The 16877-nt window shown below is 37.9% G+C and overlaps 1 protein-coding gene across 6 annotated transcripts in view; it reads right to left on the bottom strand.

The window, feature by feature from the left end:
* Positions 1-16877, bottom strand: part of SHTN1 (shootin 1) — a 124887-nt gene that overhangs the window by 68956 nt on the left and 39054 nt on the right. For all 6 annotated transcript variants that reach the window (XM_032281770.1, XM_032281765.1, XM_032281766.1 and 3 more), the window contains 3 exons: positions 11816-11910; positions 4914-5082; positions 3148-3245 (listed from right to left, as the gene is read on the bottom strand). In XM_032281770.1, coding sequence (XP_032137661.1) covers positions 3148-3245; positions 4914-5082; positions 11816-11910 — 362 coding nt within the window. The remainder of the gene's footprint in view (positions 1-3147; positions 3246-4913; positions 5083-11815; positions 11911-16877) is intronic.

Consider the following 16877-nt stretch of genomic DNA (forward strand, 5'->3'; position numbering starts at 1 on the left):
AAAAAAATCACCCAGAAAATACAAGAATCATTTAGCCAAGATCTGATACTCAATTTTGGTGTTCATTTTAAATGTTGATTACTATATATATATATTTTTTAATTTTTTTTTTTTAAATAGAGATGGGGTTTCACCGTGTTGGCCAGGATGGTCTTGAACTCCTGAGCTCAGGTGATCCGCCCACCTCGGCCTCCCAAAGTGCTGTGATTACAGGTGTGAGCCACCGCGCCCAGCCAAATGTTGATTACTTTTGACTTAAATAAGACAAACATGAACTTTTAAAATAAAAGAATACTTTGAACTTTGATGACTCTTGGCTTAAATAAAACACATATAAATACTCCCACAAAAATTTAAATTTCTGAAATAACTTTTGATGTCTATCAATGAAAGAGAATACCAGCCGGGCGCAGTGGCTCACGCCTGTAATCCCAGCACTTTGGGAGGCTGAGGCGGGTGGATCACGAGGTCAAGAGACTGAGACCAACCTGGTCAACATGATGAAACCCTGTCTCTACTAAAACTACAAAAAAATTAGCTGGGCATGGTGGCGTGTGCCTATAATCCCAGCTACTCAGGAGGCTGAGGCAGGAGAATTGCCTGAACCCAGGAGGCGGAGGTTGCGGTGAGCCGAGATCTCACCATTGCACTCCAGCCTGGGTAACAAGAGCGAAACTCCGTCACACACACACACAAAAAAAAAAAAAAAAAAAAAAAAGAAAAGGAAAAACCAAGAAAAATTAAAAATAAAAAACAACAACAACAAAAAAAAACGTAAAGCTACATATATCAAGGTAGATAAATCTCAAATACATTATATTGAATTTGCAATGCAGGTATGTTTATAACATTTAAAAACACTCAAAATACTATGTATTGTAGTGGACATGTAAATATATGCACTGAAATGATAAACACCAAGTTTAGTATAATATCTGTTTAGGGAAACTGAGCAGGAAGCGAGGAATGAGCAGCTGGAAAGAGGTACACCAGGACCTTCATCACTATGCTAATACTCCGTGAATTACGTTAGGTAGTAGATACCTGTCTCTTCAATACAAATAATTTTTTTAGAGACAGGGTCTTACTCTGTCACTCAGGCTGGAGGGTAGTAATACAATCATAGCTTACTGTAGCCTTGAACTCCTGGGCTCAAGCAATCCTCCCACCTCAGCCCTCTGAGTAGCTGGGACTACAGGTACATGCCACCATGCCTGGCTAATATTTTTAAAAATTTTTTGGAGAGATGAGGTCTTGCCATGAGGTATTGCTGGTCTCTAAATCCTGGGCTCAGGTGATCCTTTTGCCTTGGCCTACCTGAGTGCTGGGATTACAGGTGTGAGCCACCCAACTCAGACCCATTATTTTGTTCATTATGCCTTTTCAGATGTCTTAAATAGTCATAATAAAAATAATTGCTGAATTGTCTTCCAGTAACACCTCTAGGTGGGAAGGGAGAGATCATCAGTAAATAACCACAACTGAGGAACAGAGGACACCAAGAAACAAAGATAATGGTCCTGAAAAGTGGCTCTGAATCCATCAGCATCTCCAGATAGTCTATGAACTGGTTCTTTTAGTGTAGGCTTTATTTTTGGTTTTGGTTTAAATTAGTAACTGGTACACACTGTCCAAAAGTAAGGTCCTTCCCAAAATATCATCATCCTTCTTCCCATTCATTACAATGCTTTGCCACAGTGATAAAAGCAGCTCAGGCTAGGAAGTTGGTGGTCACTGCTTCTTGACCTTTTTTACATCATGGCCTGCAAGAAAATGACAATATGTGTATGCAAACTGAGGTAACTGGATGAGGCTGCTCGCTGACAGGAGCAATACGTTGGCAGGCTCGTAAGGCACCTGAGGGTTATCAAGGTGGAGCAGCACATCGGTTGGAAAGTGCTGGTCTACAGAATCTAGGAACCACTGATACATGTTAAATCAAGAATCAGGCCTGTGAAGACAAATCCTTGAAGCCTCATGCAAATAAAAGGCAATTGTGGTGGACCTGTTCTTAAAGACAGTTCAAAAGGAAAAACAAAGGCCAGGTGCAGCAGCTTGTGTTTGTGGTCCCAGCACTTTGGGAGGCCAAAGTGAGATCATTCAAGTCCAGGCATTTAAGATAAGCCTGGGAAATACAGGGACCCACATCTCTATAAAAAATTTTTTTAAATAGCCAAGTGTGGTGATGTGTGCCCGTAGTCTCAGTTATTTGGAAGGCTGAGGCAGGAGAATATTTTGAGCCTGGAAGTCTGAGGATGCAGTGAGCTGTGATCATGCCACCGCTCTCCAGCCTGAGTCTGACAGTCAGGTCTTGTTTCAAACAAAACAAAACAAAACAAAACAGCAGAAAAGATAGATTCTGTAAACAACTACTTGAACCCATCCTACCACCTATCATAAATACCTGTGTTGGAGATACACAGAGGAACAGTCCTTCCCAACTGAACCAGCCATTCACTGGAAGAACAAAACATGCTCTTCTTTCTCCACCAGCAGCAATAAAATACATGACGTGGAATAGTACCTACTATTCCTACAAATTTGCCTTACATAGCAAAAAATGGGGAAACAACAGGAAACATGCCTATGCTATTTTGTAATTTTATTTATTAAGCTAGGCAGTGGGTACATTAATCTTCATGATCTTATTTCCTCTACCTTTTTGTATGTCCGAAATTGAGGGAAGGCCAGGAATCCTGGCTCATGCCTGTAATCCCAGCACTTTGGGAAGCCGAAGTAGGCAGATCATCATGAAGTCAGGAGATTGAGGCCATAATGACCAACATGGTGAAACCCTGTCTCTACCCAAAAATACAAAAATTAGCTGGATGTGGTGGTACACGCCTGTAATTCCAGCTACTAGGGGAGGTGAGGGAGGTGAATTGCTTGAACCCGGGAGGCAAACGTTGCAGTGAGACGAGATCACACCACTGTACTCCAGCTTGGCAACAGAGCGAGATTCTGTCTCAAATAATAATAATAATAATAATAAAGAAAGAAAAAACATTGAGGGGAGAGGAGAAGATTAAAATTGGTACATGGTTCTCATGTTAGAAATTGGCTTATAATAGTAAGTTCTTAACTTAGCAAATCCCCAAACACCTTGAAAATGCTGAAGCCCTTGCCTTTCAGGCCTGAGATACATACTTCTTCAATTACTTCTACGAGTTTGCTCTTGAGATTTTCCAGTTCAATGGCTAATATCTTCTTTTCCTCCTGAACAGATACAATTTGATCTCGAAGTTCTGCATTTTTAAAGAAAAAAATGTAAATAAATTTATTTTTAAAACGAAATAAGTAGTCAATCTGGTCAAAAGAATTGAAAATGCCAGTTCATGTGCAGCTTATGGTCAAGATTATTTAACAATCAAAAGGAAATGAAGAACCAAAGGACAATGAGAATCTCACTTGCGTGACCCTTTGCCATATAGCCATGGGTATTAATAATTTTATATCAGGCAACCTTAAATGTATCAGATCATGTTTTCTTTGCATTCTGTATAAAACTATCTGGCATTTTGGAAGTAAATTTTTTTAATCTTTCAGCAAAACAAATTAAGGTGTAGTACTAATTTCTATTTCATAATGCTATGGGCTCTTATCACAACACAATATAAACAAACATTGGGCAGTTAATAATTTGGAGATTTTAGATCTTGACTTGCTGTCAATTTATAGTCCTTAGTATTTGAACTGATTCAAAATATAACTATTTGAAAGTAGGGTTAATTCTAGTAATTTTTTCTCTAGAGTCATGGGTGCTTTGTTTTTAAACTTATTTTACAGTTTTATTAGGATTCAATGAAAAATGTGTTACTAGGAAGAAAATATTATCAACTGTAAGTGCAAAAGCTTCTGGTGTTAAAGTTACTTCTGCCACTTGATTGTTTGAAAATACACATAGATTAGCACAGACTGCTCAAATGTATATTCCGGCCTACTGTTTTTCCACTTAAGTTTTAGCTGCCTTTAATTTCTTACTGTTTTCCAAGTACAATAAGAAATACATTGTGTGGTTATTTGTAAATTAAATCAAACTTTTTACATAAACTCAGCTTGAAGAAGTTCTTAGAGACTTATTTCTAAACCACTTTCTCCACTGGTTGGCTAATCCAAAAAGAAGAACATGAAACCATATTGTTCAAGATCAAAACAGAAAGGAGAATAACAAGCAAAAGGAACTCCTTTAAACTTCCTCTCCCTCCCTACCAACATGAATTCTATTTTGCCTTAGCTTGAGGGGTTGAAGAGTTGGGTAAAGATGGTGTCTGTAACATCCATTCTTCTTTATACTTCCAGTTGAAATTTTATCTACCAAACAAATAAATGAATATTGCTTTTGGCCTGTGTACTAAATTAAAATGTTCCAATAGTTATTGAGTCAGAACTGCTTTCCTACATTTTAAAATAAACATGTGTATGAATAAAATGTGCATTTAACAGAAGTATCATATGATCTTGCCTTACAACACTGCTTGTTAACCACTAAAAAGGGGTGTTGCTAAATATATTTTTATTCCTTCTTTCTTTCATTTAACAAAAATAACTTGACACTTAGTACATATCCTTAAGGTTATAGTCTAACTGGCTATTCCCATTGAGACAACACTTTCAAAAGTGTCTAATTTCAAACAAGAAAGTAACTCGTAAAACACAATTGTATACACCCTATGGTGATTTGGAGATATAAATAAATGATGTGGGAAGCTCTAAAAATACTGATGCCTGGGTCCTACACCATCCAAAATTCTGATTTAATTGGCCTAGGGTGTAGCAAAATTTGGGATAAGGTAGGACCCACGCATCAGTGTTTTCAAAGTTTCCCACATGATTCTAATGTGTAGTCAGGCTTCAGAGCACTGTCCTAATGGGGTAAAAAAAAAAATGCTCAATAATTAAGCAAAGAGTTCTACCTTTAATTTGCTTCTGACACTGTACTGAGACACAAGTCTCAGCAGCACCGTCTGTGTCTGTACTTGAATCGTCATCGTCAATGTTTATCTCTTCAGTTATTACATCTGGCCCCAGCTTGGCCATGTACAACATGCTGATTCTTTTCAATGTTTTATTTTCTTTATTTAGCTAAAACAAAATACAAAAACAGTTATTTTAACAGCAGCCAAATGAGTATCTTCGATTTTTAAACAACAGACAAAAAAAAGTATATTTTTGTCTTACATATTCATCAACACTCACAGCGGGACATAAACAATTAGCAGATTAATTAAATAAGGTTTTATATTAAATTTATTTCTTTAACCAAGACCTGATGCCTGGATTACAGCCAGCAGCAAATGGAAATGCTAGTTTTAATTGGTAAGAAATGCAAGGAACTAAGATAAAATACCAGTACAGATTAAATAAAATTTTGATTTATTTATAGTCATTTATAGTCTTAATAAAGGCACTTTATTTCAAGCAAATCTTCTGTTTGCATCGGTGCTGTAAACACCATTTAAATGTCTGTTTGCCTAACATCTCTTTTCTGGACATTGCCACTCTTCGTTGTTCCACATGATTTCAATGGGACAGCTATGCTCTCCCAGGCATACACCAGCCCTTCGGCCACAGCAAGCTACTCTAGGGATTAATCACATGATCCAAGTATAACCAATCAGATCCCTTCTCTAGAAATTTGGAGGCTGTCAAGAGAGCAATGAGTTTCTTTCAGATGGACAGGAGCTGCTGATAACCACAGTCCATTACAGAACCAAAAAAAAAAAAAAAAAAAGGAAGGTCATTTTTAGAAAAGCTAAAACTGAAGCTGATGTGTAGAGAGAGAGAAAAGCAACAAAGAAAACGTTTTCCACCAGACTCAAGCCCCAAACTCCAGTCCATTCCTAAACTGCTCCTGGCTCAGAGATTCTATGGAATTATCCAATATTTCTAACAGATTCCTACATCTTTTTCTTTTCTTGTTTAAACTAGTTCAAGATGTTGTTTCTGCTATCTCTATTAAAAGAGTTCTAGTTCATAGCAAAAAAAAAAAAAAAAAAAAAAAAAAAATCCTAATTTTTTAATGAATTTTTTCCCAGATGTAAAAATTTGTTTTTTTTTTTTTAACTTTAGTTATCCAACTATTATCATCTTCTTTAGCTGATGTGTTTATGTGCATGAAAATTTAGTACAAAACACACACAAAGACTAAGGATGTCCAATGTCCACAGAAGTACAACATGATTTTGCTTATGGTTTCTCTTCCCAAGACTAAAAAGTAAACAGTCTTCTTTAATTTGTGCACATCAAAGTATTCAGTAGATTATTTTACCTAGTATAAAATGTAAGTTGTAGAAATGCAGAGATGGGAAGGAAGATGGCCAAATAGAAACAGCTCCAGTCTGCAGCTCCCAGGGAGATCAATGCAGAAGGTGGGTGATTTCTGCATTTCCAACTGAGGTACCCAGTTCAACTCACTGGAACTCGTTAGACAGTGGGTGCAGCCCATGGAGGGTGAGCCAAAACAGGGTGGGACATTGCCTCACCCAGGAAGCACAAGGGGTTGGGGAATTCCTTCCCCTAGCCAAGGGAAGCTGTGAAGGACTGTGCCCTGAGGAATGGTGCACTCTGACCCAAATACTACACTTTTCCCGTGGTCTTCACAACCCATAGACCAGGAGATTCCCACAGGTGCCTACACTACCAGGGCCCTGGGTTTCAAGCACAAAAGTGGGCAGCTTTTGGGCAGACACCCAAATGTAGGATTTTTTTTTTTTTCATACCCCAGTAGCACCTGGAATGCCAGTGAGACAGAACCACTCACTATACTGGAAAGGGAGCTGAAGTCAGGGAGCCAAGTACTCTAGCTCAGCTGATCCCACCCCCATGGAGCCCAGCAAGCTAAAAGCCACTGGCTTGAAATTCTCGCTGCTAGCACAGCAGTCTGAAGTCAACCTGGGACACTTGAGCTTGGTGGGGGGAGGAGCATCCACCATTACTGAGGCTTGAGTAGGCAGTTTTCCCCTCACAGTGTAATCAAGCCTAGAAGTTCAAACTGAGCGAAGTCCACCACAGCAAAGCCAAGCCGCTGTAGCCAGACTGCCTCTCTAGATTCCTCCTCTCTGGGCAGGCATCTCTGAAAGAAATGCAGCAACCCCAGTGTGGGGCTTACGGATCAAACTCCCATCTCCCAGAGCACCTGGGGGAAGGAACAGCTGTGGGCGCAGCTACAGCAGACTTAAATGTTCCTGCCTGCCTGCTCTGAAGACAGCAGTAGATCTCCCAGCACAGTGCTCAAGCTCTGCAAAGGAACAGACTGCCTCCTCAAGTAGATGTAGATGACAGGTTGATGAGGGCAGCAAACCACTATGGCAGGTGTATACCTATATAACAAACCTGCATGTTCTCCATATGTATCCCAGAACTTAAAAGTATTAAAAAAAAAAGGGAAATGTAAATGCATTTCATTTACTAGAGCCCTCAACCATGAAGACAAGCTCTGAATTTAATAATTGATATTGGAAATAAATAAACATAATTCATTGGAAAGGTAATTACCTTTCCTCACTGTAAACCTGACACTAGAATAAGATATTTAGCATGGTACTGGTTTGACTTTGCTCTTTTATTTGTGATCATAATTTGGGCTCCTCAGGGTTTCTCTCAGAGAAAGCCCAGCCCACTTCAATCTGGGAGATCTATTTGATTCCTATAGCAATAATATGTAACCTGAAGTGGCATGGTCTGGAGCACAAGTGGTTTGCCTGACCTCTCTGGAGAATCAAGAATAATCTCTGAGAAATGGCTATGAACGCTTCCATGGATTCATCCTGGGAGGAAGGCTGGCAAGCTCTATTCAGGGAACCGATTCACAACCCTTTGTCCTTAGTCCCAGTCTATAGCTCCAACTTCTGTCTCCCCACATCACATTAGAAGATCAAGATAAAAGATGAAGCCCATAATTTCCCAACCCCTCTTCCATAAGATGGAAAATTCAGGTGAAAACTGTTGTGGGTTCTTTAAACCATGAATGCTATAGCATGCCACTTGAGGCTCAAGGACCATCACTTCTCAATTCTCAAACTATCCCATCTTTTCTGATTGTCAGAAGAAAACATCAATTTAAGACAAAAGTGAAAATATTTCAGACTGAATTTCTGGTTCTGTATCCTAATATTTAAACTAATGGTTCTTAACTCTGTCCATCAGAATGTCTGGAGAGCTTTTTAAAAACTTCAATGCTTAGGCTCTATACCATAACAAAATCTCTGGCAGTGGAACCCAGCATAGCACTTATTCAGTTTTCCAGGTGATTCTAATGTCCATCAACACTAAGAATCATTCATGTAGAGAAATGTACTGCTTTAGTATACAACCAAGTTCTGCAATAAAATTCCATCTCTGCCTCTACAACTAACCTAATTCTTACATTTCAGTTTTCTCATTGGTAAACTAAGAATTAAGATAGTCTCTACCCTACAATATGATGATTAAATGAGACATTATATATAAAGTATTTAATATGGTAACTGCCACATAATAAAACTTCAGTGTTAGCTATTAATAGTAAGAAAAGAGGTTTAGTTTGTGTCTAACCTTTGGAATTCATTTATCAGATAGTTTTCTTCAATCAACGTATTTATGCATTTTCTTCTTCCTCCAGGATACTCACAAAACTACTAGTTTCTGCGACCTAGTGCTTAATACATTACTTCTTAGAAAACTACTATAATAATACCTTAGTGACGTCATAGTTAACACAGTTCTGCCCTCAAAAGGGTTTAATGCCTCTATCAAACCAGGCACCAAAATCCATTAGTCTGTCTGCAATACAAGTACTCTAGTTAACAAAGTCACCAGCTCAAGAAAAAATGCCAACCAGAAAATGTCATAAGTCTTCTCTGAAACACCATTTTCACATTCTGAAAGAAGAAACGTAAGATTTGTATATATGAGGTCATTTTTTTTTTTTTTTTTTGGAGATGAGTTCTTGCTCTGTCACCCATGTTGGAGTGCAGTGGTATGATCATAGCTCACCAAAGCCTCAAACTCTCTGAGCTCAAGTGATCCTCCCACCTTGTCCTTCCAAAGCACTGGGATTACAGGCATGAACCACCACACCCAGCCTATACATGAGGTCTTAAGTGTATACTATTCGGACATTTTTGAGAATTCTGAATTCACAAATTTTGGCTAAGCAATTTCATTGTAGCTATTTATCAAGCTACAGGTTAATGGCATGCTACTTGTTGTTTGAAACCCCTCTATGTCTAAGGCAAAAATGTATCTCTTATAACCCCAATCCTACAGTAACAGAACCTATTATATTCAAATGTAAATAGGGTTTTTATATTGCACACAGTGTAGTAACTATTTAAAGGTACAAAACCAGCAAGTTTAATTGCTTTGGATCACATGACTTAAATAATTGGTCTGCACTTATCAGTTTAATGTACACATTTTAGCAAAGCAAAGTATCCACACTCGCTTTTAAGAAAATTCTGAGGAACTGGGCACAGTGGCTCATGACTGTAATCCCAGTACTTTGGGAGGCCGAAGCAGGCGGATCACTTGAGGTCAGGAGTTTGAGACCAGCCTGGCCAACATGGCAAAACACCGTCTCTACTAAAAACACAGAAATTAACCAGGAGTGGTGGCACATGCCTGTAATCCCAGCTACTTGGGAGGCTGAGGCAGGAGAATCTCTTGAATCTGGGAGGTGGAGGTTGCAGTGAGCCAAGATGGCACCACTGTACTCCAGCCGGGCAACAAAACAGGACTCCATCTCAAAAAGAAAAAACAGAAAATTATGAGGTCAAACTGAATGATAAGAATTAAACATTCCATTTGTCATGAATTTGATGGCAAAAATTTAGAAAAATAAGAATTTACAGAAACTTTGCTCTCAGAAAATGAAGCCTACTTTCAAAAATGACAATTGATACTTAGAAGGTGCTATTATCATTTGTTGATCACACATACAATGGAGTCTGCACATGTTGCATTCAGAGCAGGCTTTCACAACAAACAAGCACATTTATAGTATTTTATTTAATCCATTTTTGGACTGTTTTTTATTCTAGGCCCCATGAGTTCATACTGTATCATCAAAAATAAACTGTATGTCCAATAAATGGACAGTTTATTTTTGATGATACAGTATTATTTTTGATGAAACTGTGTTAGTTAAGAATCCTATTGTTAAGACTTAATTGTAAAAATGAACTTAGAGATTAGGTAACACTGGTTCATAACCAGGAAGGAATATAACAGTGACCAGGCAGCTTTTCCATAGACACAGGCCTGGTCCACACATCTGGAGCCAGCGGATCTGGGGTATTATGAAGAAGGCAACCACGGTCACCTTGGCATTTAGAACAAGACAACTGTAGCTCAGAGAGGTAAGTTCTCTTGCCCAAAGGCACCTGTTAAATAAAAGGGGAGACAGAATAAGTAATTTTTTGCAGGGGACCACATATGAATAAATGATGACCTCCAGTCCTAACTCTAGTCCACCATGTCATTTAAGATGAGATACTACAGTCCAGAGAACAAAACTAACTTGTCCAAAATCACATATGTACAAAATGATATAACCAAAAATAAAACCTGAATATACTGCCCCACAAACCAGTGGCTTCAATAAACTCTGCCAATCTCAAAAGGTAGTCAGTATCCTCACTCCGGATACGCTGTGACAACAGGAATACTTGTTAATAAAAAGGAAAAATAGAGACAGTATCCTTAGAAACTGGAAGATTCAGAGCAGGTAGTAGGCTCCAAATATACTTTTTCTCTACTTATTCCAAAAAAAAAAAGAAATTCAAAAGAAAAGAAAACGGAATTCACACAACATTTTGGACTAATGAACTCTAGGGGTATGCAACAGAGTAAAAATGATGTGAACACATCCATGTTATCATTTTTTAAAAAGTATTTTTAAAGTGTATTGCTATGTATTCTTCAGATGAATAACAGGAGAGAATTTACATACACAAGTTTATATTCTTAGTTAGGTTCTGATTAAATATCTTATGAATTCTAATGTGGTGTTGTTATGCAAACAATTAAGTAAATAACCTTTAGCAAGCACACTATTAGTTCATACAAATTATATTTATTTATGTATTTACTGGGAGTAAAATTTCAGTCACATCCAAAGAAATTTTCGGAGGTAGGTGATGGGGGGAGGGAAAAGGGACACAACCAGCATTACTAATGAAATTTGGTTGAAAATTGCTGTAATCCATTTTCTGATGAAGTGGTTCAGATGCATTTTACCCAACCCAAAATACATAAGACAGAGATAAAAACATTCTTTAATAATAATGTACTTCTGATGAGACAGAATATAGAAAATTATACACTTGGTAAATTCATCAGCGAGAGGCAATCAGTGGAACACTGGAGGTCACCTTTAGCATGCCCTTGCTTTGCTTTCACAAATAATCACCTGAAATGTAAGGCTGCAGGGTGACTTTTTCATCTGATTCAAATATGAGACATTCACTGCTCTTTTATGTCACACCCGGTGAGTTTTAAACTTGGTTAGCATTTTAACCAAATTCATGGACATTTGCAAAGTCCCGTTTAACACTACTCTGGGACCATTTTTTCCACATTTTCACAGGCAAAAAGCACAAATACTGAAATACTCACATACAAATGCTCCTTTTACAATTGGAATAACCTTTGCATGAAGGCGAATATTTACATAATCATATTCCAGGATTCTGAGACCTTTTAGCATTTCCCTCATCATCAGAGTAGATAATCCATTAGGGAAGTAGAAAAGCAAAACCAGACAGAAGCCGCTGCTTAGAAAAGCAAGTTGAAATTTAAAAGCTCAGGTAAAATTCCTTCACATCGGAAGTCTCACCTTTGTTGCCAAAGCTTCAGCACTTTCTCGGCAAGTCTTCTCTATTTCAAGATGGTTCTGCATGAAATTAACTTCCTCTATGACCATGTGAGAAACTAGGAATGAGGGGGAAAAAAGTCTCAGCATTCAAAGATTAGTCAGCTATTCCAGGAGCCCACGCATCGTCCCATGATTAAGAATACTTCAATTCTTTAGCTAGCCAGACCTTTAGCTGTCACTGAAAAAAGGTTTTTGAGAAGCTGCCCTGATTAAATCTGAGCTAATATTTGAACGTAGAAAGAAACAAGTACACAATGGAAAACATTCATTTCACATACATACATTTTAAGAGAGCTATTTAGATATTTTTACGTGTCCATTTTCTATGCAACTCTTTATGTATCCATAGACATATCTGCTAATTTAAACAAAAGAACATTTCATAAATAAAGAGAAGTGACAGCATGACTTCTTTTTCTTAGAAGGATATAACACATGGCTCTAATGAGAAAAATTAATAAAAAATAAAAAATAAATCTTAAATTGATCTTATGACTGGAATAATGATGGGGCAACTTGGTTAAGTACTGCAACATTAGTCGCTACAAAGTAGTTAATGCTATTTCCTAACTCTTGGGCAGAAAAGTGTAGCAATAAGATTTATGTACTATATGGTTACAAAGGAGATGCTAATAAATTGCTTCTTGAATCACAGGCTATCAGGGGCATTAGAAAAAAATAAAATTTTACTTGGTATTTTACCAATGCTTGAAAATAGTAATTTTTAGATTTTTTTCATAGGTGGTGCATGTAAATTGAGATATACAAGTTCAAAGTGATTTAGAAGTTGAGTTATATTTTGAAGATCAAGTCAGAAAAATGCCAATTCCTTCCACCTATATTTCTAGTTAAATGAAAACTCTCAGAATCTCAACCCTAAATGTAGATGTTACTTATTGACATTTGTTTGGCTTAAAAAAAAAAAATAAAGGACACCCAAATGTGAAACCCAACAAAGTTAAGCAAAAAGCACTGGGCTCACATAACACAAAGAGAGATTACTTTTGCTTCATTTAAGCTTAATTAACCTGCAATTATGATTAAACTCAGGGGAAAAATTTCTCTCCAAATTAAATACAAAAATGTATTACTTCCTAAGTCTGTCCAAAGTTCTTATTATGTTAATATTCAAATTCATAAAGCAGCACTAAATGGCCAGAAACATCTCTAACCTTGACATTTTTTCAGGGGTAATAATAATCTGCAGCAAATGCAGGCCAACCAAAAACCACTTAACTAATTAGTAGTTGCAGTCACCGAGAAAAACATGAATCAACACTGTTATTACAAGTGGCACATTTGAGTGGCATCTAATTATGACTTGATGAGCACGATACTTGCATTATCAACATTACTACTGCATCCCATCAGGGCCTAAAAGCTGCTGATGGCATTGACTTCGAGAAACTCCCACTCAATGGTACAGCAGCACCCAACAATCGGCTTGGCAGGGGCCCCCCTCACTAAATGACACGTTAAGCGTAATTACTGGTAGACATTGTAAATAAACAGGATTGGAAGTGAAAATTGTACCAAGTGCATAAGACACAATCTGACACATTGGAAGTGGCAGCCTTAATTGAGAGTTTCTTTGACTGCTCAAGATCATTTCAACTGCATTTCTCAGAGGACAGTGATTATAACTGTGGAGACAGACGGCATAATGGTATCAGCACTGCTGACAGAGCAGTGAATTAAATTGTATCTGCTGTTGTGTGAAAGCCTTGATGAGAGGTACAGATGCCTTAGTGGTCTTATCATTATAACACAATGGTCATGTTGTCATCAACCTTTCTGGCTCCAATTGAAAAGAAATGATTGTGTGTTGAAGCTCCCCCCCACCCTTCCACATCACCCCCCTTCTTCTCTTCTATCTCTTGTTCTGAATAGAACCAATTTTCAGAGAGCTATGAAATCACGCAATAGGTCCTAAAATGCAGCTGCTTGGCATACAAACGGGTCCCCATTAAACTGGAATCACACACAATATGTGTTTATGCCAGAAGAACAAATAGAAGCTGAACACAGGCCAAGTTTATTCACACACACAAAGCCCATGTAGCTCTTCATCAATATAATTGCCTTTTATATTGTAGTTTAAATAATAGGCTCTATTATTTCCTTAAAATCCTAATATTCCTGGCATTTTATCACTATGTTTACAAGGTAGGTTCTTCAAAAGTGTGAAGGAAAGAGAAAAGAAACCTATACAATTTTTACAACATCAAATATTACTTTGAATTTTTAGCCTTAACTACTTGACATCTTCTGCCACAATCTGGTATTTCCACTATCATAACAAAAACATAAACACCCTGCATTTTTCACAGGAATCTGACTTTTTATTCAATAACATTCTTGCTCTTGAAAGAGCAGGAAAATTCATTCCACGGTAGTGAGGTTTAGGTCCAGCAACAGGAAAGAAAAAAAAAATAACTTTTATTTTCTAAACATTTTGTAAAAAGGTGCCCTGTGATTTAACTTGATAAATATAGCTGCATAGTCCTTGCTCATATTTTCTCCAATTCTGATTTGGTATACTCCATCTGGTGGTGTTTTTACTTCTTCTTAAAGAGAGAACAGTAGACATTTTTGAAACTGCACATTAATTTTTAGTTTAAGAAATTCTTCCGATGCTAAATTGGTAGCATCAAAACCTAGTTGCCAACTTTCTAGGTTCAAAAGGAAAGAATATATTTCAAAGGGTGATTATATCTTTACAAAGCATGACCCCATTTCCAAAACCGAAAGTCAAGTCACATGACACAAAAGTATTTTTAATATGTAAATTTATTTGCACATTTCAAAGAGTAAAAGTTTTTTAAACATTTAGCTATTCATGTAATAATTTGCCTTATGGTTCTGAATTGGGCTTGTCTCAGGATAACCACAATCCATGACCACTGTACCTGTCATATTTGCATATTTGGATGACAAGAGGTTTAAAAAAGAAAAAAAGATGAACTTTTAATAAAGTGTCCCTAATACTGCAGTTACGTTAAAAAGAAAATAATCCTAATCTTTTAGAAATATATACTGAAGGCTGGGCATGGTGGCTCACACCTGTAATCCCAGCACTTTGGGAGACTGAGGCAGGAGGATCACAAGGTCAGGAGTTCAAGACCAGACTGGACAACACGGTAAAACCCCATCTCTACTAAACCTGGGCATGGTGGCTTGTGCCTGTAATCCCAGCTACTTGGGAGGCTGAGGTAGGAGATTGCTTGAACTGGGATCCTGGAGACAGAGGTTGCAGTGAGCTGAGATCGTGCCACTGCACTCTAGCCTGGGCTACAGAGCAAGACTCCATCTCAGGAAAAAAAGAAGAAGAAGAAGAAAGAAATAGGTACTGAAATATTTGCAGGCAGTAAACAATAAAATGATACAATGACTGGAATTAGTTGCAAAACAATCTGAGGTCAGTGACAGTGGGTGTATGAGTGTACAGGTGGAAGACTGGCTGTGAGCTGGCAACTGTTGAAACTGGATAACTAGAACATGGGGGTTCGTTCCATTATTTTCTCGCCTTTGCAAAACTTAGAATTTTTTTGTAATAAAAAAATTTTAATGACCCTGAGAACCCAGAAGTATAACATAAAAGTACATCAACTATTGTTTCTATTAGACTACTAAAAGTAGCAAAGTTTGTCTCTCTTCATCTATGACTTCAAAGCAGTCTTATATATGTGGCAGTGTAGCACACATCACATTGTAGGGTAACTGGTTTTTTTTAACTTGTTTTTATCTTCTATTCACTATGAACATTAGAGCAGGGATTTTGTTTTACTTGCACCTAAGCACAATGCTACATGCAAAGTAGGTGCTTGTGTTAGTGTCTATTTAAAGGACCGAAGGCCTAAGCTCATCGGTGAACAGCCTTTTATAAGAATGTTCTCTGTTGTATAGAATTTCTTAGGAAACAACTACCATCACCATTTGTTGAGACTGACCATGAGTCCAGCCTCATGCTTAACTCTTTACACGTGCTCCCTCATGAGGCCTCATCCTATAACGTAGGGATCATCATAGCAATTTTATATTTGAGAACATGGAGGCCCAGAGAAATTAAATAACATATTCCAAATCACAGAGTTTTAATCGGTAAAGCCCAGCTAAAACCGTTCCTAGGTGATTCTACTTTTCTATAGTCCTTTCTAATCCATTATACAAGCTGTCACCACCAATGATGTTGCTTCTAGTGCAAACCTCCTCTCCCAACTCCAATGCCTAGCGATATTTAGATGTAGAATATCTCTAAAGCATATGTGGTGAACGTATCACAAATTCTTCTTCAACATCAGACAACTCTAAAGGTTTTCCATGTGGTAAGGAAACAGCCATGAAAGTTGGCACATATGTAGGAAAATCGATGTGCCCTTGAAAAGATATGAAAGAGGCTGAGTGCGGTGGCTCACGCCTGTAATCCCAGGACTTTGGGAGGCCAAAGCAGGCAGATCATCTGAGGTCAGGAGTCTGAGGCCAGCATGGCCAACACGGTGAAACCTCATCTCTACTAAAAATACAAAATTAGCTGGGTGTGTCGTGAGACTGTAATCCCAGCTACTCGGGAGGCTGAGGCAGGAGTATCACTTGAACCTGGGAGGCAGAGGTTGCAGTGAGCCAAGATTGGGCCATTGCATTCCATCCAGCTGGGGCAAAAAGAGCAAAACTCCATCTCAAAAAAAAAAAAAAAAAAAAAGAAAGAAAAAGAAAAGGTATGAAAGGTCTTCAGTTACTTCTCCTTTCACAGGAATCTATCTAGGGAATGTGTCTGTGCTATGTGGTGGTGTTCTTTGTGTGCAGAAAGACTAGGAGGAAGGCTCAGAGAGAACTAGCAGAGGATCAACAATGACACGAACATATGGATAAAAACACTTATCCTGGGAAAAGTATGCTAAGCTAGGGATAGCAGAGCCCTATGGCCAAACAAAGCTTTTCTTAACCCTTATTCAGCTGTTTCTCTACATTTCAAGACCTAGGCCTAGGCTGGGCGTGGTGGCTCACACCTGCAATCCCAGCACTT

The sequence above is a fragment of the Sapajus apella genome, unplaced genomic scaffold (assembly GCF_009761245.1).
Source record: "Sapajus apella isolate SASKATOON/1434 unplaced genomic scaffold, GSC_monkey_1.0 scaffold13, whole genome shotgun sequence".
Classification (NCBI taxonomy): domain Eukaryota; kingdom Metazoa; phylum Chordata; class Mammalia; order Primates; family Cebidae; genus Sapajus; species Sapajus apella.